This window comes from Microcaecilia unicolor, chromosome 6 (genome assembly GCF_901765095.1).
Source record: "Microcaecilia unicolor chromosome 6, aMicUni1.1, whole genome shotgun sequence".
Lineage (NCBI taxonomy): Eukaryota > Metazoa > Chordata > Amphibia > Gymnophiona > Siphonopidae > Microcaecilia > Microcaecilia unicolor.
The window spans coordinates 251,831,274-251,854,906 of NC_044036.1; the positions used below are offsets into that span (position 1 = coordinate 251,831,274).

Consider the following 23,633-nt stretch of genomic DNA (forward strand, 5'->3'; position numbering starts at 1 on the left):
ACTTTTTCTGAACCTGAATGAGATTAAAAAGGGAACAATAAACATAGGGGAATGGGGTGGGGGTGGGGGGGTTGTTCTGCATGGAGAATAATAATTTGTTCTTTGCTTTATCTTATTTGTTGATGTGTCTGTTTCAATCTTAATAAAATAAAATATATTTAAATTAAAGTGGACATAAAAAAAAAGAACAAGAAACAAAACTCGATTCTAGTGCTAATGCATGCTGATGAGTGCTGACATCCTGGGATGCATGTATTTATCAGATAACTACAATAACACTTGCTAAGAGCTGTCTGTTCAAGACATCCATACACTGCAGTGAACTACCCTGACTGATGGCCTGAGCTGCAACTTCCCTGGACTATGCAACAGTGTGAATGGTTTGCACTGCTGCAAAGCCCAAGGCTAAAAACCTCTGTCTTTGTGCCTGTTCTCAAATTGAAACTATGCATGTGCTTTTGCTTTGATAATCATCTAAGGAAATCATATCCACAGAGATTTCCACCTGATTTTCCTGCAGGTACTTTTTCCAACTAAAACAACGTACTTAATTTTGAAAACCCAAAATTACATGTGTGTTTTTCCTCAAAGCTATCCCCACCCTGGGAACACCTCCACTACAATGTGCTTAAAAAAATCCATAGTGTTCTGATTTTTAACCACACACAGGGCGGGCAACTCTCAATTTATGTAAGTGGATAAAACACTGTTTTACCTGCAAGAATGGCTTTGAAAATTGCTGGCCTAGTGAATTCTTGTTGGAAAGCTGTAGAGTCTCGTAAGTATTTTCTTAAGCTGTGTTTCTGAGAACCTATGTAGATTAATATTTAACTCACTGCTGTTGTAGGGAAGACAGGGAGATCCTGGACCCAGAGGACTGACTGGAATGCCAGTAAGTGAGTCTTGAAACTACATGAGTACATTATCCTCCTATTGGTACAGGTTCCATACACAGTGTTGATCTGTTACAGGGAAATGTATAAACAGTAGTTTTGGAGACAGATGGACATGTCTTGAGGTGCACTGCATGGGTCTTCCTATTTAAAGGGCAGGCAGCTCACTAAACACCTCACTTACTAGTGCTAACCATGGTGACTCAGCTTGTGGAATCAAACAGAAAGAGGACACTGCAATAGGGTGGCCCAAGGATTCCCCCCTTGGAACTTCCCTTGGTAAACATTACTGCTTCAGCTCTCTGAAGAAGCCTAAATGAAAACTGTAGTGCTGCAAAATATGGAAATTATCATGTGTCAGAGGCATTCCTGGGGCTGAATTTGCATGCTTGTTGCTTGCCACGCACTTTATAGAATTTCCTCCTATGATGTCTCTGCACCTGTTGTTTACAGATCTATATATCAGGCAATCTTATAAGAGCCACCTGAGAGTGTAAACCACTCTTCTACTCACTCATGTCCCTTAATTATTTTTAAGATACTTTTTTAGTATTTAAGTTTTTGGATGGTACTGGCCCTGAAGATGGATCTCTGTTAGTAAGTTTATTAAAATTTAGGGCTAGCTCTAGGAGTTGTAATTGTCTGATGTTAGCGTTTCCAACTGTTAAAGGTACACAGTTAAAAGCTGCTTTTTCTCACTCCCTTTTCTTCTCAGCTGTTCATCTTTGGAATATTCTTCCCTCAGAGCTTTGTTCAATGAGTAGTTATTTATCATTTCGAAAAGCCCTGAAGACTTATTTGTTTTCTAGGTTGGGGTGTGTGTGTGTGTGTGTGAATTTTTTTCCTCATTATTTGTATTTTTTTAATAGTTATTTAGAACATAAGAGTAGGTATACTGGGTCAGACCAGTGGTCCATCTAGCCTGATATCCTGTTTTCCAAACAGTGGACAAGCCAGATCATTACCTGGCAGAAACCCAAATCGTGGAAACATTCCATACTACAAATCCTAGGGCAAGCAGTTGCTTCCCATGTCTGTCTCAATAGCAGACTATGGACTTTTCCTCCAGGAATTTGTCCAAACCTTTTTTAAACCCAGATACACTAACCGCTGGTACCACATCCTCCGGCAAAGAGTTCCAGAACTCTTGTTGTTGTTGTTGTTATTATTATTATTTGTTAACTCCTGGTTGATTGTATCAGTTTCTTAATCAATAGATGTAACTCACCCTGAATCTGGATTAAGAAACATAGAAACAGATTAACATGATGGCAGATAAAGGCCATATGACCCATCCAGTCTGCCCATCCTCTGTAACCCCTAATTCTTCCTGTTCCTAAGCGATCCCCCATGCTTATCCCATGCCTTTTTAAATTCTGGAACAGTCCTCGACTCCACAACCTCCACCAGGAGGCCATTCCATGCCTCCACCACCCTTTCTGTGAAATAGTACTTCCTTAGATTACTCCTAAGCCTATTCCCTCTTAACTTTGTCATATGCCCCCTCATTCCAGAGCTCTTCTTCATTTGAAAAAGGCTCTCTTCCTATACATAAATGCCCTTGAGATATTTAAATGTCTCTATCATGTCTCCTCTCTCCCAGCGTATACATGTTGAGGTTCATAAGCCTGTCCCTATAATTTTTGCGTTCAAGATCACTTACTAATTTCGTAGCCACCCTCTGGACTGACTCCATCCTGAGAGTTGGTGAGTAATAAGTCTCTTATAGCATAGCAAAATCTGTGTTTGTGTTTATGGGTAACATAAACATTTTAATTTTATGTATAAAAAATGTTCAGCATTCGTGCTTCTTTCATTTGTTTTGCTGTTTGGCCTTTATTAAGTAAAAGCATTGATCGGGTTCTATTGTGGGATGCTATTCTTTAGGACTCATATGAAGTATGGAGGCAGGTAGGTCTATGCTACATGTCAGACTTGTTTGGAAAGGAGAAATAATTCCAGTCACGGGAGGCAGTAACACACAGACTGTATTATGCTAATAGAAGAATTGTGACTTTTTACTCCATTCCTGTTGTTCTTTTTTTTGTTTGTAATATAGAAGGTGATTTTTTTCCAAGCTATGCAGGTACTTTTACCAATGGGCTTTGCTCCATTTTTCAAAAGAAAAGTTTGTGTACAAATCTACACCTCCTTTTTCTTTAGATACTGTCTACAGTATGTTCTGTCAGGTTAACATGGACCATCATGTCACTTTTATTCACACCACATGTTTACATGCTTCATTTGTCTGTGCAAGCAAATGTCTTACAGATATAGTTATTACTTTCGAACAAACTTTCCAATCTTCCTTTAGGGTATTCCAGGTAATCCAGGATTGGATGGTGCCACAGGAAAACCCGGACCTTCAGGTGACCCAGGACCATCTGGTTTAGTAGGAGCTGCTGGACCTGTTGGGCATCCGGTAAGTCTTAAATTTTTAATTCCAAAACAGTAAGTTCAACTTTGTCTTGCTGTATTAAATTTGGGAAAAAATTTGTTCCATTATTCTTCAGAATGTGCTACAGCTGCATCACAAATGACCATGTCTTTGTGGGGCCCATTTACAAAGGTGTGTAAGGGCCTACTCGCATCCAGCACGCGCCATAACGGTATTACCACCCGACTACCACATGCGCCGGGAGGTAATTCTGAATTTGGTGTGCTCCGAAAACATGTGGTAGAAATTATTTTCTATTTTCTACCACGTGGCGCTTACCCGGCAGTAAACAGCAGCGGGCACACGCTGCGTGCCTACCACCCGGGTAGCACATGAGCCTTTACCGCTAAGTCAATGGGTGGCAGTCAGGTCTCAGTCTGAAAGTGGACGCACGCTGGTTTTTATTTTGCCGCACATCCATTTTACGGTCCTTTAAAAAAAGGCCCTTTTTGCAGGACGTGGCAGAAACTGGCCTGGCGCGTTCCCAAAAGATGCGCTCACACTGCCGCAGGCCACATTTTGTCATGGCTTAATAAAAGGGCCCCTCTGTCACTTGACTTGCCAAGCTGTAATTCAGTGGTAATAATGCCACCCACAAAACATTCATTCCTCTTCAGCCCTACTGGAAATATTCTTGCAGTTCAAGTGACAGAAGTGGGATACTAGGCTTTTCTTCCCTGAAAGCCCTGTGTGTGTATTTCTGAAAAATTCATCCTGCAATATCAAGTATCACTTTATTCTTGATAATACCACCTATCATAAACACAGCTAAGTGGTTTACAAATGCAAACAGTACCAATAGAAAAAAGAAAAAAAAGAAAGAGGAAATTTACACATCATTAATCAGAAAGGAAAAGTAGTAGATCATAATGAAGGCTATCATGAAGGAGCCCAGGGCACCAGGCCTACTTTAGGACCCAGATATTTTCTCTTAAAAGGAAAAATTATGTCTCTCCATCCACAGAAGAAGGGGTAGTGTATTCCAGTATGTTCACAGAAGTTGAATGTTGGTGGGATAGGAAACAAATATGTGAATCTCTGTTAAACTGGGTTGTCAACATTCATTATACAAACATGTGCAAAATGTATACATTTGAATGTGTGTGTACAAGCCACTCAAATGCTAGATGATATGGAATATACATTTTTTAATAAAATAAAATTAAAACCAATTAGCCAGAAATGGTTTTGAAGTAAACGTTGCCCTGTTTACCCTTCTGTATTAAGAAAGAATCAAAAGTCCCCTAGGAAGTTTTTGAGAGTTTAGTTTTGCATTACAATTTTGCTGATTGAGCAATTCTTTCAGGGCAGAGAAGGTTCACCTGGTTTTGAAGGTCCTCCAGGGAACAAAGGAGAGAAGGTGAGTCCAAGACTAGATGCGAAACAAGCACCATACAGTGCATGTGCAGTCTCCATGAGTACTTTGCCTCCATCAATGCCTTATTTTTTGGCTTGGGTGAAAGAATGTGTTTGTGAACAATGCAAATACTTTTCTCAGAAGACAAACAGGCTGTATTCTCACAGCTGGGTGACGTTATACAAGGGAGTCCGGTGCGGACGCTTACTAGCAAGATTAAGTTAGAAACTTCTAGTAGCATCCCAAAGCACATGAGCTGGTGCCTTCTCACGATGCGTGAGCGCAGGTTCCTCAGTCTTTATTTTTCTGTGGAGCAAGAAGGATGCATCATCGTTTTCTCCTCACAGTTCATATTCTCTCTCTCGTTCACAGTGCCTTCCTGTGTAGGTTTTTTTTTCCACTTTTATAAATTATTTTTCATGTTTCATTATTTTATTTTGTTTCCCTTTAATTCTAATAGTTTTTTTCAGCTCTTCAGGTTCCCTTTATTTTTGTAAATTGTTAGGCCTGTTTAGGCCAGAGCACTGGCCTCAATTTGAACACTGTCCCCTTTCTACTGTTCACAATTGAGAAGTGTAATTTGGTCGTCATTCTTTTTTCGATGTGCTAGAAGACCCTCAGTGGCTTCAAATGGTCTCCCCAATGTAATTGAGTAATTTCTGTGATGGACCCACACTGTTGGTGCCTAACCATGAGCCTAACTGTTGTTCTTTCTGTTTAAAAGTGCAGTTGAGGACTCAGAGGGCATGGCAGGTCCAACAAGAGAGTCTTTCTGGCTCTTCGAAGACCGGTGCATTGATATCGGCACCAGAAGCATTGACCTTGATGGACCACAATGTTGACCATCTGGGGTAGACTAAGAAGCATAAGCATCGGTCGTCATCGATGCATGGTGCTGGGAACACCGGGGCAACAGTATCCCCTATATCTGAGAAGCACCGGCACCAGAAGGAGTGCTCCTCGTCTTTGGAAGAGTTGCCAGTGCACAAGTCTCCAGACAGCCAGGTCCCCACTACCAGTTCAGTACTGACAGCTTCTCAGACTGCCTCGCTCCCAGTTCCGCCACCTTTGCTGATGCCCACCTTCAATGAGCGGATCCAAACCATGCTTAGGAAGGATCTGACACAGATGCTGCAGTTCCAGACTGTTCAGTAATCGAGGGCGCTTGTGCCAACTGCAGATCAGCCCAGATCCTTCCTGAGGCTCCATCCATGCCTGTGTAGAGATCCATGATGCCAGCACCTTAAAAGATGAAGACATCAACATATACAGTGCTGCTCTCAATGTTGGGGAAGAAAGCTTCCTCAGAGTCGGAAGGTAGTGCTGTACCTCGGTGCACTTTGGGGCATGGATATGGTTCCACTGAGCAGAGGCAGGCACAGACTCACATAGCCCAATCTGAGTACGGTGAGGAGTCTGAATGGGACCATTTATGGGACGCAGAAGAGGACCCGCATTACTCCTCAGAGGAGGAGTCTTATGAAATATCTTCTGATCCTTCCCCACCTCAAGAGAAACGTAATTCTCCACCTGAGAGTCTCTCTCTCTCCGGTTTTGTCAGGGAGATGACTTCTGCCATGCCATATAAGTTAGAGATGGAGGAAGAGCCCAGGGTGGAAATGTTAACTGTCCTGGACTACAAGTCTGAACTTAACTAGCTTCTGTATGCCCGAAGATTAAGGACTACAAAGGTTCAGTTACTGATCCCACCAATTATAGACCAATCACCAATCTCCCATTTCTGGCCAAAATCATTGAGCATATTGTTCATACACAACTCTCTGACTTTATCACTCAGACAAAAATTCTACACCCAAACCAGATAGGATTTCTACATCAGCTTAGCACAGAAACAGCACTTCTAGGGATCCCTACCTATATTCACACATAAGCACATAAGCACTGCCACGCTGAGAAAAGACCAAAGGTCCATCAAGCCCAGCACTCTGTCTCCGACAGCGGCCAATCCAGGCCCCAAGAACCTGGCAAAAAACCCAAAATTTAATAACAATCAATGGACTTTTCCTTCAGAAATCTTTCCAGACCCCCTTTAAACTCAGCAAGGCCAGCTGCCATCACTACCTTCTCCGGCAATGAGTTCCAGAGTCTAACTACGCACTGAGTAAAGAAAAACTTTCTCCGATTTGTTTTAAACCTACCACATTCTAATTTCATCTTGTGTCCCCTGGTTCTATTATTGTTAGAAAGCGTAAACAAACGCTTCACATCTGTCCGCTCTATCACGCTCATTATTTTGTAAACCCCTATCATATCACCTCTCAGCTGCCTTCTCTCCAGGCTAAAGAGTCCTAGCCGTCTTAACCTCTCCTCATAGGATAGTCGTCCCATCCCTTTTATCATTTTTGTCGCCCTTCTCTGCACCTTCTCCAATTCCTTTATATGTTTTTTGAGATGAGGCGACCAGAACTGAACACAATACTCCACAATACTCGCCCTCATTTCCTGTTTCCGCAAGGGTGGGACCAGAGCTAAAAGAGAGAGAAGGGAAAACTGAACTAAGCGCCGAGCCTGCATGCTTTTTACTGCTGCTGCCACCATAACCCCGACGAGGTAAGATGACTTTTAAAATTCAGAGGGAGGGGGCCTGGAACTCGAAGGGAAGGAGGGAGGAAGGGAGGGACGACAACCCTGGAACTCGGAGGGAGGGAGGGGGGACGGGGGAGGGGAGAGGGAGGGAGTGGGATGAGGGGGAGGGGGGAATGCACCACCTGTAACAAAAAAAATTTCAGCACCCCCAATCATTTTGAAAAGTTGGCTCCTATGGATAAGGTTGAAGAGGTTGCAGATCTCATAAAGAAACACACTGATAAAATCCAAACCCGTCCTCAGCAACCTCCAGCTGCAGCCTCCTCTTCTAGGAGATTTTCGAGTGGGCCTAGACAGTAGCCCTACTATTCTTAAAGGCATAGGTTTCCACTGCCTTCTTCCTCTGCCAGAACCCCCAGGCCCAGCATTCTTGGCCTTGCCAGTCCCACCCTCAGAAACCCCAGCCAGCTCCCCCAGTTAAAACAAGGGATAAGCTTTTGACTAGTTCCAGGAGAGCATAGATGCACTCACTCAGAGTAACCATCCCAGATGGCTTACTAGTATGGAGGAGGATGAATTTTTACCAACACAGGTGACCCTTGTAACCTCTTACTGGTGGGTTCTTCAAATAGTTCGTCTTTGTTACGCTCTACATTGGTCATGACTACCATATTGCCCACCAAGAGCATCGTACATCAGCTCACAGCACAAGCAAGTACTTGTAGAGGAAATCTCTGCACTTCTACAAGCTAAGGGATTCTATTCTAGGTAGTTCCTTGTGCCCAAAGACAGGGGGACTTCACCCTATCCTAGACCTAAGGGCTCTGGACAGATTCCTGGTCAAAGAAATATTTTGGATGATTTCTCTAGGCGCCCTTCTTCCCATGATTCAGGAAAAAAATTGGCTATGCTCTCTGGACTTAAAGGATGCCTATACCCACATTTTGATACTTCCCACCCAGTCACAGGAAGTAGCTCAGATTCCGAATAGGGAAACAATATCACACTCTTCCTTTTGGCCTCACTTCAGCTCCCAGAGTATTCACCAACCCCCTGATATTCAATGCTATTTAATCAGCCAGAATGGCTGCTGACCGGTTAAATAGCACTTAACCGGTTATCCCCTGCTGAATGTCCCCAGTTAGTGGCTAGCAGATAGCTGGTTATATTGTGTGATATAACCTGCTATCCACCAGTTTTTAAAGTGAGTTTAGTGGCCATGTTTGGCCATGTGAAACCATAGAGTATCTTTGGCCAGTTTCAAGATAACCAGCTAAGTCTGAATGTCAGCGTATCTGGTTATCTTGAAACCGCCCAAAAATAAACCAGATATTCAGTGCTGGTCACCAAAAAGAGCCCAAAATTGAATATCTGATTCAGCACTGACCACAGGAGTTAGCCGGTCTAACTCCCACGATCTGAAAATCAGCCTCCAAGTGTTAAGCGGTAATTGCAGTGTACTTACGAAAACTGGGAGTTTATATGTTTCCCTATCTGGACAATGGGCTGCTCAAAAGCACATCACAGGATGGAGCGACAGAGTCAATGCACCTAATGTTTTGGGTGTTGGGGATACTAGGATTCATCATAAACTACCCCAAGTCCCACCTTCTCCTGGTCCAGCAATTGGAGTACATAGGAGCCCTGCTTTGATGCATTGCAGGCTCGGGCTTTCCTCCCACAAGCGAGAGCAGAGACCTTAACAACAAAAAGCAGCAAAAAGGTCACAGCTCAGCAAATGTTGAGATTGATTGACCACTTGACCTCAATAGTACATGTCACTCCCATAGAACGACTCCATTTGAGAGCAGCTCAGTGGACCCTAGCTTCCCAGTGGTCTCAAGCACTAGGAATCTTACAGAGGTAATCCACATTCCACCAAAATTGACAAGCCTTTCTCTAGTGGACAATTCAAACCAATTTGACTGTGGGACTACCATTCCAGATTCCACCTCCTCAGAAGATGCATTCAACCAGTGGCGTAGCCAGACCTGACATTTTGGGTGGGCCCAGAGCTAATATGGGTGGGCACTATGTAATGAGTAGTGTTTCTTGGGATACTACAAAATAATGCCTTAGAATGCACTTGATGATGGATTTCTAAGTAGTCTGCCCAACACTTGCCCTGCATCAACATAAACCATATACATACTTAATATGAAAGAAAAAGCAGAGCCATCATTTTGATTACTTACAAGAGTAATCAAAATGCTGGCTGACAGTGGGCTGCTGGGTGGGGGTGGGCTCTTCACTACCTAGGGCAAAAAAAAAGGTATATGTAATCATTAAATATACCTTTTTGCCCTAAGCAGTGAAGTGCTTACCCCACCCTGAAGCCCACCACCACCAGGCAGCATTTTTGAGTACAATTATACATTTAAAAAATATGTTTATTTATTACCTGGCTCCTGTAGCTGTGTTGTGGGGCCGCAGGGGAGTGCTGCTGCTGTGACTGTGATTAACTCAGGAACTGACAACCACTGAAAATTATGGACCCCACCGCAGGGCATAGGCAGGCACAATGTGGACTGAGGAGCCGTGCCTGTGTCACAACATATTCAGGCTGGCAGCCTGAGCCTTCCCATGCAGCACACTAGATGTCTTCTGCATCCCCCTTCTGGTGGGATGGGCTAAGCTGGCCCTGGCTTTATCCCATTGCATCTATGCAGCTGTAGTTCCAGTTTTTCTTTGCTACTTCTGAAGTTCCCCAGTTCCAGGACAGAGACCTTTTGGCCAGTGTTTGTTTTGAACTTACCTACCAATGCAGTGCGTGGTATTTGTAATGCTTGATTCTTCTACCCATTGAAACCAGCACTGCCAGGGGCTGCCAGTGTGCGTGCGTGCAGTGCCATCGTGATATCGCGCATGGCGGGCTGGGCCCTGGCCGGGGGGGGGGGGGTGAGCGTGCAGTAGTACATTAGTGTGGTGCATGCAACTGAGATTAACAACAGAGCAGCCGCAAAACTTTAGTGCGCTGCGAGATTACAAGAGCGGCCGAGGAGCAGAGGACCGTGACTGTCCAGATCGCTGCCGACTGCCAAAAAAAAAACAGGTGGGAGGTGGAGCGGGCTGCCACAGCACAAAAAACTAAGACTCTGGCAGCTGAGCTGGTGTGCACTTTTGGTGTTTAAAACTGGGTGGGCCTCAGCCGAGATTGGGTGGGCCGGGGCCCACCCAGGCCCACCTGTAGCTACGCCCCTGCATTCAACCTAGGATGGGAATCTTATATAGATGGACTTCACCCACAAGGGACTTGGTTCTCAGGAAACACATCTCCATATCAACCTTCTTGAGCCGAGGGCCATTTGGAATAAAGGCTGTCAGAGATCGGCTACAGAGACAAATTATTCTCATTTAAACAGACAACCAGGTTTCAGTGTTCTATGTAAACAAGCAGGAGATATGAAATCCTGCCCCTTGTGTTAGGAATCATTAGGGATGTAGAAGTTGGCCCTCCTTCACAGAATGGGCCTCCAAGCCACATACCTACCAGGGAAGGACTACTGCCTGGCAGACAGACTGAGCAGAGTTTGCAACCACACAAGTGGTCTCTCAACATGGGCTTAGCCCTCAATATCTTCCGAAAGTGGGGAACTTCCTTAGTGGATCTTTTAGCTACTCGAACTTACAACAAAGTAGTCCAGTTCTGTTCCAGGCTCAGATCACACTGCAGACTAGTGTCAGATCCCTTCATCCTACATTGGGGGGAGGGTCCTCTGTATGCATATCCTCAGAAGATCCTTGAAGATTGGAGCATTTTCTGACCCTCATCACGCAGAATGAGGAATCCCTTCTGCATCCCAACCTCCAACCCCTGGCCCTCACAGCTTGGAACTTGAGAGCGTAGAATTTGAATCCTTAGATTTGCCAGAGGGTTTCTCTTGCATCTTGCTGGCTTCCAGGAAAGAATTAAGAGGTTTTATTCATTTAAGTGGAGGAGGTTTGCCATCTGTTGAGAGGAAGGCCCTAGATCCTCTTTCTTGCCCTATACAAAAACTATTTGAATACCTCCTGCACCTCTCTGAGTCTGGTTTGAAAACCAACTCTGTAATGGTTCATCTCAGTGCAGTTAATGGTTATCTACTTGTGGAAGGGAAGCCCATCTCTGTATAGCCTCTAGTTGTTTGATTCATGAGAGCTTTGCTATTGAAAAAGCCCCCTATCAAACTTCCAACTGTCATGGGATCTAAGCGATGTCCTCACCCAGCTGATGAAAGCTCTTTTCAAGCCACTTGATTCCTGTCGCTGAAGTATTTGACCTGTAAAGTTGTGTTTTTGGTGGTCACTTCAGCTTGCAGGGTCAGTGAGCTACAGGCCCTAGTAGCTGATCCACCTTACACTAAATTTTACCACCATAGAGTAGTTCTCCGCATGCACCCTAAGTTCCTTCCTAAGGTAATGTTGGACTTCCATCTTAACAAGTCAATCATTCTGCCAACATTTTTCCCAAAACTACATGTCCATCCTGGTGAGAGTGTACTGCATACCCTAGACTGCAATCGAGCCATAGCCTTCTATCTGGAGTGGACTAAAGCCCATAGCCAGCCCATCAAGCTTTTTGGTTTTTTGACCCAAACCGGATGAGGGTAGTCATTGACATACATGCAATTTCTAATTGGCTAGCAGATTGCATCTCCTTTACTTATGCCCAGGCCGAGCTGACTCTAGAGAGTCACGTCAAGGCTCATAGTGTCAGAGCCATGGCTGCATCAGTAGCCCACTTAAGGTCAGCCTCCATAAAGGAAATTTGTAAAGCAGTGACGTGGTCATCTGTCCACTTATTTACATCTCATTACTACCTTGAGCAGGATACCCGATGTGACAACCAGTTCGTTCAGGCAGTCCTGAAGAATTTTGTATCTAGAATCCAACTCTACCCCCCCAACCTCCCTAGACCCAGTTTTCTTTTGTCCCAGGCTGCATCCTCACAACCAGTATATAAATAGTTTCAGGTTAATTAACTTTCTGGCTTCACCGTTTCAAGACCCTATTGTCCTAGCATTGTTGTTTTTGTTCAGCATGGTAGTTAGGGATTCCCAGCTGTGAGAATACAACGGCCTGCTTGTCCTCAGAGAAAGCAAAGCTACTCACCTGTAGTAGGTGTTCTTTGAGGACAGCAGGCTAACTATTTTCACATACCCTTCCCCCTCCTTTTGGAGTTGTATTCTTTAGCTTTTGTTAAAAGACTGAGGAACCCACACACACACACACATTGGGCAGTAAGGCACCAATGCATGCATGGTAGACACTGCTAGAAGCTTCTGACGTAATCTTGCTAGTCAACATTCACACCAGGCTGCATCAGATGACATCACCCAGCTGTGAGAATGTTTGGCCTGCTGTCCTCAGACAACATCTGCTACAGGTGAGTAATGTTGTTTTACCTGAAAATAAGGAGGGGAGTAGGGAATGAGCAAGAAACTTTTCAACATGGGTAAACATACCTTTACCCAGGTAAACAGCTATGTTTCTTGCCCTCTAGGGGTTAATTATATAAGGGATACATGCAAAACAGCATGTTATATGTACAAATTTCTGCTTATTAACTGGTCTGAGGTATACATGCATAAAAGTACACACTGCTGAGACACAGTGCATTCTTCTGCACAGTACAGAGGTAATAATATAAAGCCTTTTCTACATGTAAAACCTATTTTACGATCCAAGAAAGCAGGTAGGCAGACAATTTACATGATCCAGCACAGGGTACAAAAAGAAGCAAATCACCAAGAAAATTCAGTTTAAAAAAAGTGTCCAATTTATTCACCACTAAAACCATAAATAATAAAAAAAAATAGTTAAAAGCCCAACACAGCCATGTTTTGCCCTCTCAAAGGGGTGTGTTAGGGGCTTGAAATCAAACTGTTACTAAAAACATAAATACATATTAGCATAAATAATAAAATAAAATATAGATATCATATATAACACAGATCATATATAAAAACATATACTTGTAAACCATCAATATATATACCCATAAATATGCAACTTAAGCACTAATTCAAAAATAAATAAAATTAGAGATACCCCAGTGGTGTAATCAGACAATTTCACCTACTGGTTTAAACAGCTGAAACCAAAAAACATATATACATAGTTCATACTACAAAGCTCTCTAGATACAGAGCATAGTGTACTTGGACTAGTTGTGTGGTACAACAAGACATACTTAAAGGTATTATAATTAAAATAACATAAAATGCATATCATCATTTAATAGACCTTACTTCTTATACAAAGAAAGATATACCACACTATACAAACTATCGCTTGGGTTTACTAAGCCATTACCACAGCTAGCTGTGTGCTAGTGCTGACACAGCCCATTTACTTTGAATCATCAATAACAAAGAATACAATTGAAGCACTATTATCCCTAATACTCTTAAGTCTAGCATAAGCCCTTCAAAATATCCAGTCAGCAAAAATGAGTAAAACAGCTGAATATATACATACCTTCTCTCTTGGTGAAATTATCTGACTACACAACTGGGGTGTATATATCTCTAATTTTATTTATTTTTGAATTAATGCTTAAGTGGTATATATGTATGGTTAATAGTATGTGTTTTTATATATCGCTGTGTTGTATATTATATCTATGTGTATCTTATTATTTATACTAATATATATTTATGTGTTTATTAACAGTTTGATTTCAAGGCCCTGACGCAGCACTTTTGAGAGGGTGAAACATGGCCTTGTTGGACTTTTAACTATTTATTTATTATTTATGGTTTTAGTGGTGAATAAATTGGACACGTTTTTTAAACTGAATTTTCTTGGCAATTTGTTTCTTTTTGTACCATGAAACCTATTTTACTTGCAGAAAAGTGGGTTTTTTTTAGCATTGCGTCATGTACTTCCATAAAAAGTACATTACTCCTGCCAGAATTCTGCGACAAAAAGATCAAAATTCTGTGCAAAAAATTTCAAAAATGTGCAAATTCTGAAAACTTCTGTACACAAAGTTTGGAAATTTTGCAACATTCTGTGCACAAAATTTGCAAATTCTGCAACTTTATTTGGCAGAATGTAACCAATATTACAGCCCCCTCTCCTGTACAGATACCATCCATATGTTTCCCAGCATCCATAGCATCCACCTTTTTTGTAGCCCCCTCCTACCCACAGCATCCTTTTTTTACAGCCACCCACAGTATTTCCCCTTTTTTTTACAGACCTTCTCTCCCCCACCCACAGCATCCTCATTTTTCGTAGCCCCTCCCACCTACAGCATCACCCCTTATTTTTATAGCCCCTCCCTTCCCCACACTTAGCATCCCCCTTTTTTGCAGCTCCCCTCCCACCTACAGCATCCCCACTTTTTTGTACAGCCCCTCCCTCCAGCCAGCCACCCCTGCACCCATCCGTGAGGTAGGAGGAGGAGCTGCAGCAGGAGAACCTCTTCGGGGCACAAAAGAACCCCACTCTTTCCTGCCCTGCTGCCTTTGCTCTCTCGTTGATGCAATGCTTTTTTCCAAATGCCTGCTGAGACTTCAAGTGGTAATCTTGGCGGCTATTTTGAAAAAGCATGGCACCAGTGAGAGAATGGTGGCAGCAGGGCAGGAAAGAGTGGGGTTCTTTTCTGCCTCCGAAGAGCCACTAGACCATCAGAGTGTTCTGTGCTCAGGTAGGCTGGGTGGCAGCAAGCAGGCAGCAGCGGGTGGATGGGGGGAGAATGCAGATTCTGTGCAGAAATGTTGAATTCTGCGCAACTGGGAAATTCTGCACAAATTTTATGTACAAAAATTTTCTGCTTATTTTTACACACTGGCCAAACCAAAAAGAGTTTATATCACCTCCAACTAATTCAGAAAACTGCTGCAAATGGCGTTACCACATCACACCCTTCCTGCAAAAACTACACTGGCTACCAGTACCTTACAGGGCTAAATGTAAAGCTCTATGTTTGATTTTCAAAGACCTTAGACAAAATGGGCCAGAGTACTTAAAGAACAAGTTAGCCCTCTACACACCTTTGAGACCTCTAAAATCCTCTCAAGGATCATCACTATGTGTCCCCTCATCAAAAGAAATTGTACAATGTGATACCTGCCAGTGAGCCTTCTCAGGAGTAGCCTGCATGCTCTGGAATTTACTCCCAGAGGGGCTACATATAACTGGAGACTACCTGTACTTCAGGAAGCAGGTAAAAGCCTGGCTGTTCTCCCAAGCCTTTAATACATAGAGTGATTGACTATACACTAGAGAGTTGCACAGAGACAGAAATCTACCCCGACCCCACCCATCCCCATGGAGAATCTAAGCCATCCCCACCGGAATCTAGCCCATCCCCACCCGTCCCCACTGCACCCCCACACCCACCCATGAACGAACAACATTCATCTACCTCCTCCATCCCTGGGTGCCTTCCCTGCACATACCTCAAGGAACCCTGGCGGCAGGGTTGCCAGGTGGAAAATATTTTTCCAGCCTAAAGGAGCCCAAAATCCAGCCCAAAAACCGCCCAAACTCAAACCCCGCCCCTGACACCCCCGCCCCCGCGTCATCACCCCCGCCCCCGCCGTCATCAACCCCGCCTTCCCCATCACTAACCCCGCCTTTCCCGTCACTAACCCCGCCTCCCACGTCACTAACCCCGCCTCCCACGTCACTAACCCCGCCTCCCACGTCACTAACCCCGCCCAAAAACGTCACTAACCCCGCCCACCGCGGCCGAAAAAGCCACCTAAAAAAACCGCCCGAAGCACAAAAACCAGCCCAAAAAACCGCAACCCGCCGCGGGCAAAAATTTCCCGCGGCGGGTCGCGGAAAACCGCCCAATTGGGCGGTAAAACCACCCACCTGGCAACACTGCCTGGCGGTCTATTGGCTTCTTTGGGGGCAGGAAAGATCCCCACTCTTTCCTGCCCATTGCTGTTGATCATTGTCTCACTCCTGCTGCTTTTTTTAAATAGCTGCTGAGACTTCAAGTGGTGGCCTCTCCTGTTCTCCCATTCTCAATCTCTGTGGATAACACTCTCATTCTCCCTGTCTCATCAGCTCATAGCCTTGGGGTCATCTTTGACTCCTCTTTCTCTGCACATAGTCAACAGACAGATAAAACCTGTCATTTCTTTCTCTATAATATCATCAAAATTCATCCTTTCCTTTCTGAGCACACTACCAAAACCTTTATCCACACTCCTACCACCTCTTGCTTAGACTATTGCATCTTGCTTCTCACAGGTCTCCCACTAAGCCATCTCTCTCCCCTTCAGTCAATTCAAAATTCTGCTGCACGACTTATATTCCGCCATGTGTCGCTATGCTCATATTAGCCCTCTCCTCAAGTCACTTCACTGGCTCCCTATCCATTTCCACATACAGTTCAAACTCCTCTTATTAACTTAGAAGTGCATTCACTCGGCAGTTCTTCAGTACCTCTCCACTCTTATCTCTCCCTACACTCCTCCCCGGGAACTCTGTTCATTGGGTAAATATCTGTATTCTTCTCCTCCACTGCTAACTCCAGACTTTGTTCCTTTTAACTTGCTGCACTATATGCCTGGAATAGACTTCCTGAACCAGTATGTCAAGCTCCATCTCTGGCAGTCTTCAAATCTGGGCTAAAAGTCCACCTTTTTGATGCTGCTTTTAATTCCTAACCCCTATTTACTTGTTCCTGAACCCCTATTTACTTGTTCAGTACCAATGTCTGCTTTATCATCCCCACCTTAGTAATTCCCTTATCCCTTATTTGTCCTGTCTGTCTGTCCTGATTAGATGGTAAGCTGTGTTGATTAGGGACTGTCTCTTGATGTTCAAGTGTACAGCACTGCATATGTCTAGAAGCGCTGTAGAAATGATAAGTAGTAGTAGTAGCAATGTTATTTGAATGTTCTAATTGTGTGCTTATTAGATGTTTCAGTAGTATTACGCTTACATCATATCTGTTATTTGAATTTCAGTGCTGTTAAATATGCATATTTTTGATCCTGTTTCATTGTAAACCTATTATTAGGCTTCAATTTTGTGTGTTATTGTATTTATGTTTATACTTGTACATTTTATGCTGTTAACAAAATTGTAAGTTTGATATTAAACTGTACTTACTGTACACCGCCTTGGATGAATCTCTTCATAAAGACGGTTAATAAATTCAAATAACTAAATACATTTTATAACGGCACATAGGGGCCCATGTTGCCTTTATAAAATAGTCACCTTTTTCTACATCACAGTAACCCATTTTGTTAAAACAATTTGCCTTGTTAATAAATAGTATAAGAAAGCAAAGGGGCAGACGATCTGCAAACTCCAAAGTGGAAACTGTACAAAGCAGATCGTTGATAAACCAAAATATATTTTATTAATACGATAAAGATAAAATATGCATACAATATTCCGTATACATAAAATATTTTATGTATACGGAATATTGTATGCATATTTTATCTTTATCGTATTAATAAAATATATTTTGGTTTATCAACGATCTGCTTAATAAATAGTATATACAGGGAAACCCCCTAGAGGTTTTTGCTGTTTGTTGCTACTATCTACGTTTATGTGCTGAGTTGAATGAGATTATGTTTAAACACAGTGAAGTTACAGACTTTTTAGCGTGACCACACAGCGATTTTTGCACATTCAAGAATGTTTGCACTGTAAAACTACCATCATTTGAAAAATAAACAGGGTACCAGCTTACTATTATTGACATCACAGTGAAGTAGACTTTTGTTTGAGGAGCAATGTTGGAGGCCTATTACAAGCTCCACCCAAAGCCTCAAACAATCGCCAAACTCAAGGATCTGGGACAGCCCGCCACAGGGATTAATAGACCTCATAAGCATCTATCTTCTCCTTCCTTACCTTCTCTCTTGAATCCTTTCCATCATATTGAGCCCCTCTCTCTTTCAATTAAAGCTGTGGGTGGACACTTTGAGCCTTCACAGTGACTGTAAAATTCTGATACATTGTTAATTGTATTGTTTGAGGGACATTATTTTACTGTATTTTAGCTCAAACATTTTTAATGCACAAAAATTGCTAGGTAGTAACGCTAAAATGTCAGTATCATCAACATAGCTTAATATAATTAATTGTTTAATAGTAATTCGTAAATATGATGACTGGATAAGTACATAAAATTTCTCATTGAAATTCAAAGCAGTTGCTGAGAAAACTTCGAAAAACTCTCGGGGGTTACTTTTTGTTAGCTCACCCTGTAGTAAAATTTTTAAAAAAGAGAGATTTTTGGGCTCTAACAGTGATTTATTTTACCATTAGTTGAAGCACAGAACATCCTTCTAGTGATGGGGGTGGAGAGGGGGCTGTAGTGCCAAAATGAACATCTTAATGTTAAGGAGAGGATATTCATGGAAATGCAAGTGGAGACTGTCCTTGAAGGCAGTGGGGCATGGGACTTCTGCATCTAGGGATGTGTATTTATTGAAGATTTAGAAAATGCTGATAGCACCTGGAAGAGTAGGCAGATTTCCAGGTCATGGTTATTCTTACAAAGAGAGGAAAATGCCACCAAGAAGGTGGAGGTACGCTAGGATCCTACGCAATGAAACGCACACAGCAGGGAGTAGGAAGGGATGGCTCCTCCAAGAAACCGGGAAAGACGTGTATTGTAAATCAAACCTTTATTCCAAGTTACACAGTGAAAAACTCGACTCGACACAGCTGTGTTTCGGCGCTAAAAAGCGCCTTCCTCAGGAGTCTACAAAATAAGTATTACTATTAAAAAAATATTTCACAAAGAAATATTACATATATAAATAAGGAGAAATAAACATCACATATGTATCTTAATATAAAGTATACAAATAAACTCTTTAAAATAATATATACTTTAGACACACAAGCAAACCTATTTAAAAAATGTATACAAAATAAATAATAAACCATTGTACAAAGAACCAGTGACTATGACAGAGACTAGATTAGGGGGATTGTGGTTTACAAAAAAGGATAGGTGTGGGAGTGTTTCGCCTTTGTAACATTGTGATTGTCTTAATGAAGAGTAGAAACCATGTCTGTCTTTGTTAAATAAGGCATAATTTATTCACATTTTCATTTTTTCTTAAAATATACCCAAAAACAAAGTTACTACTTTCTGCATACACACTCTATCATGAGGATTGGCCATGGTTCTTTGTATTGCAAGCATGCCTTAAGAAAAACTGAATAACTTTACCTACTATCCGTAACTCATAAATAGAACCTTGATCCCTCGACACAGTTGTTTTTTTCTCACACTATACTGTACTATAGCCTGAAAGTTCTCACAAATGACTGTCAGCAGTAGATTAATAGTTCTTCCTTTTCTTGTTCCCACTGCTGACACACAGAGATTAAGAAGTTCCCTAGCCAGTGGATCATTAAAAAAAAAAAAAAGCACTTTACAGTCACACCACCCTGCCTCCAGAACATGCTCAGTAAGGAGTCCTTTTACTAAGCAGCAGTAAGCCCACCGTGGGCTTGTAACACCCCAATCCGGAACTACCACCAGCCCAACACAGGCACCGGCGATAGTTCTGCCCCCAGCATGCAGCATTTCTGGCGCTAGGGAAAATAGGTCCTTATTTTTTACTGCAGCAGTTACCCAGCAATAATCAGGCAGCACCGTGTACTGCACGGGAGCCCTTACCGCCACCACAGTGGGAGGCAGTAAGTGACATGGCCATTTCTTTTTTGGGCCTTTTTACCTGCTGTGGTAAAAGGGCCTCAGAGTATGGCAAAAATGGCTGCCACTGCTAGTGCAGGGCCCCGTTTACCGCAGCTTAGTAAAAGGGTCCCTAAAATCACCTCTCCGAAAATAATGTAATTAAAAAAAGTCCTTATTTTTGCTTTTTTTTTCTCCTGAGGACAGTAGATCTTATATACTTCATAATCAATTAAACAAGTAGGGATTTCCAGCAGTTGAATGTGAGTACTCTGAATGAGGTATGTGTTTTATAGCCCAAGTTCAATTTCAGTATAATCAGAGTAAATTTCTAGTTCTTCTTTGTCATGTTTCCAATGCTGAATTTTATTTTAAAGGGAGAAGTGGGAGCTGTAGGAGATGATGGTACCCTTGGCCTTGATGGTGAACAGGTAAACCTCTGGCATTGCTGAATTTTATTTTGACTTAAATCACAACATTGAAGCATTGCACAAATCCGGCAGATATCTGCAGGTAACGTAAGGAGATTGGGAGGAGATGCTTTCTTTTAGAGTACATGCTTTACTGACTGCCTACAGACTTCCCCAGAAGTTGTAGACTTATAGCAGTTCTGACAGATTCTTTTTATTGCATTTTTGTAAATGTTAGGCTGTGAAAGAATCACAGTGAAGGCCCTGATTCAGCACTTCCCTGGAAACCATGCATTACATCTGCATATATGTGAACAGTTGAGTATTTATCTTTTCCTTACCTTTTACTTTCTAGGGGTCCCCTGGACCGTCTGGAGCAGAGGGCCAAATTGGAAAGAAAGGCGAACAGGTCTGTGTTTCAGACGGCCTTTTGATTTCTCTCTCTTCTAAACTTGTATCTTGTTCTAATTGGAAGAAGGCTTATATGGCAACTAGTACTTCTCTCTAGAGCAGTCCTAGATGTATGCCGTGCCGTAGAAAGGGATGAACCTGAAATGTTTCATTTGTAAGTAAAAGAATGAGTTGGTGGGGCGCAGGTGTGACAGAATGCAATGTTGTCTCACACCTGCCAGCACTGTGGATTCAGAACACTTGCAGGGGCATTTTCAAAAAAAAGTCCAATAAAACATGTCCTGCTTATAATGTCCAAAAAAACACGGACATCTCACGGTCATAATCAAACACGAAAAACGTTTAGATTTCCTGTTTGACTATGGCTGTGAGATGGACGTTTTTGCACTGAAAGCATCCAAAATGAATAGCCATTTTCTAAAGAGAAACATCCAACGTTTTTCAAAAATATGGCCACACAGATGTCCTTGCAGCACAGAGGAGTAACTAGTGGTTAGTAAAGTGGACTGTAAACCAAGGGACACAGGTTCAAATCCTACTATAACTCTTCTTTTTGTAAATATGATCCCTCCAGGACCTGAAAAAATACCTATTGTACCTGAATATACACCACTTCAATAGCCTTCAGGCTTCCAGATGTCATATATTTAGGTACAGTAGGTATTTTTCTGTTTCTGAAAGGCTCAGAATTATAATAATTAAAAAAAAAAAAGATTTGAACTGGGACTTGAACCATGGTCCCTTGGTTCACAGTAAACTTGGTTACTCCTTTGACCCATTTACTGCTTTGTTCAGAATGGCTATAATACCTGCAGTTGACATAGAGACTGGTTTTCCTTTCCAGTTTCACTTTCAAGGGAGAGGGAAGGGGACAACAACCACTGAGAGATGTAGGAGGAGTCATGCCTTAATCCCTCCAGTGATAAGACTCACCTGTTTGAACAAACTTACGGAAAGAGCAAAAACACATAGAGACCACACTCACTGTTCACCAATACAATGCGCATCCACTTCTTATCCCTCATCCCGTTATCCAGTCAATCATACATTTATTCACGGAACTATATACACCATATGTCTTGGTGTCCAACAATGAATGTTTTTTCCCATTGTCTCTTTCCAATGTTTCTAAGTTGATGTCCCATTGTTATATTCCCAATGATATTTGAATGTCTCGCACAACCCTGTTCAATGTAATCTATAACCTAGTTGTAACAAATGTATTTCTACTATTCATATCTTATTGTAAGCCACACTGAGCCCGCAAATAGGTGGGAAAATGTGGGATACAAATGCAATAAAATAAATAAATAAAATAAATAAGCTGCTCAATTAGAGCAATTTTTTTAAACCTGGAAGTGACTGAAACAGGTCTAGATAAAAATGCATTTCTTTTTAGACATGGACGTTTCTTCCCATTCGAAAATCCCTGTTGTAGGTCCTACTTTTGGACCCTCCCTATTCCTGCCCAGAACATGCCCACAACACACCCCCTTGCTATTTGGATGGACTGCAGTGGGAAATGTCCAAACTCTGACCTTGAAAAAGTTTGAACATTTATAGCAGATGGATGTTTTTTATGCATTTTAAGTTGTACATCTAATTAGAAAATGATCACCTTGGTGCCCTTACTGTTTGTTACTCTTTGTAAGGGACTCTTCCAAAAGAGAAACAACATTGTCGATGATGAAAACAGTGCTATGATTCCATTCAGTGACCAGTTATTCATTTTTTTTCTTTCCTTAGGGAGAAATTGGAACACAAGGGTATTCTGGGTCCAAAGGAGCTCCAGGGCTTATAGGAGAGGAAGGGCTAAAAGGACCAGAAGGAGAGGCAGGGGAATCTGGGAAAGAGGTAGGACTTCAGAGAGAGGATTCTTCAAATAATGGAGATGTTATCTTAGTTGCACTCAAGTTACTATATTCATTTTTATGTACAGTGGGGGAAATAAGTATTTGATCCCTTGCTGATTTTGTAAGTTTGCCCACTGACAAAGACATGAGCAGCCCATAATTGAAGGGTAGGTTATTGGTAACAGTGAGAGATAGCACATCACAAATTAAATCCGGAAAATCACATTGTGGAAAGTATATGAATTTATTTGCATTCTGCAGAGGGAAATAAGTATTTAATCCCTCTGGCAAACAAGACCTAATACTTGGTGGCAAAACCCTTGTTGGCAAGCACAGCGGTCAGACGTCTTCTGTAGTTGATGATGAGGTTTGCACACATGTCAGGAGGAATTTTGGTCCACTCCTCTTTGCAGATCATCTCTAAATCATTAAGAGTTCTGGGCTGTCGCTTGGCAACTCGCAGCTTCAGCTCCCTCCATAAGTTTTCAATGGGATTAAGGTCTGGTGACTGGCTAGGCCACTCCATGACCCTAATGTGCTTCTTCCTGAGCCACTCCTTTGTTGCCTTGGCTGTATGTTTTGGGTCATTGTCGTGCTGGAAGACCCAGCCACGACCCATTTTTAAGGCCCTGGCGGAGGGAAGGAGGTTGTCACTCAGAATTGTACGGTACATGGCCCCATCCATTCTCCCATTGATGCGGTGAAGTAGTCCTGTGCCCTTAGCAGAGAAACACCCCCAAAACATAACATTTCCACCTCCATGCTTGACAGTGGGGATGGTGTTCTTTGGGTCATAGGCAGCATTTCTCTTCCTCCAAACACGGCGAGTTAAGTTCATGCCAAAGAGCTCAATTTTTGTCTCATCTGACCACAGCACCTTCTCCCAATCACTCTCAGCATCATCCAGGTGTTCACTGGCAAACTTCAGACGGGCCGTCACATGTGCCTTCCGGAGCAGGGGGACCTTGCGGGCACTGCAGGATTGCAATCCGTTATGTCGTAATGTGTTACCAATGGTTTTCGTGGTGACAGTGGTCCCAGCTGCCTTGAGATCATTGACAAGTTCCCCCCTTGTAGTTGTAGGCTGATTTCTAACCTTC

The 23,633-nt window shown here is 42.5% G+C and overlaps 1 protein-coding gene across 2 annotated transcripts in view; it reads left to right on the forward strand.

Moving 5' to 3' along the window:
* LOC115472910 (collagen alpha-1(V) chain-like) overlaps positions 1–23,633 on the forward strand; it is a 256,126-nt gene that overhangs the window by 89,115 nt on the left and 143,378 nt on the right. For both annotated transcript variants that reach the window (XM_030207418.1, XM_030207419.1), the window contains exons 14-19: positions 848–892; positions 3,208–3,315; positions 4,637–4,690; positions 20,237–20,290; positions 20,625–20,678; positions 22,427–22,534. In XM_030207418.1, coding sequence (XP_030063278.1) covers positions 848–892; positions 3,208–3,315; positions 4,637–4,690; positions 20,237–20,290; positions 20,625–20,678; positions 22,427–22,534 — 423 coding nt within the window. The remainder of the gene's footprint in view (positions 1–847; positions 893–3,207; positions 3,316–4,636; positions 4,691–20,236; positions 20,291–20,624; positions 20,679–22,426; positions 22,535–23,633) is intronic.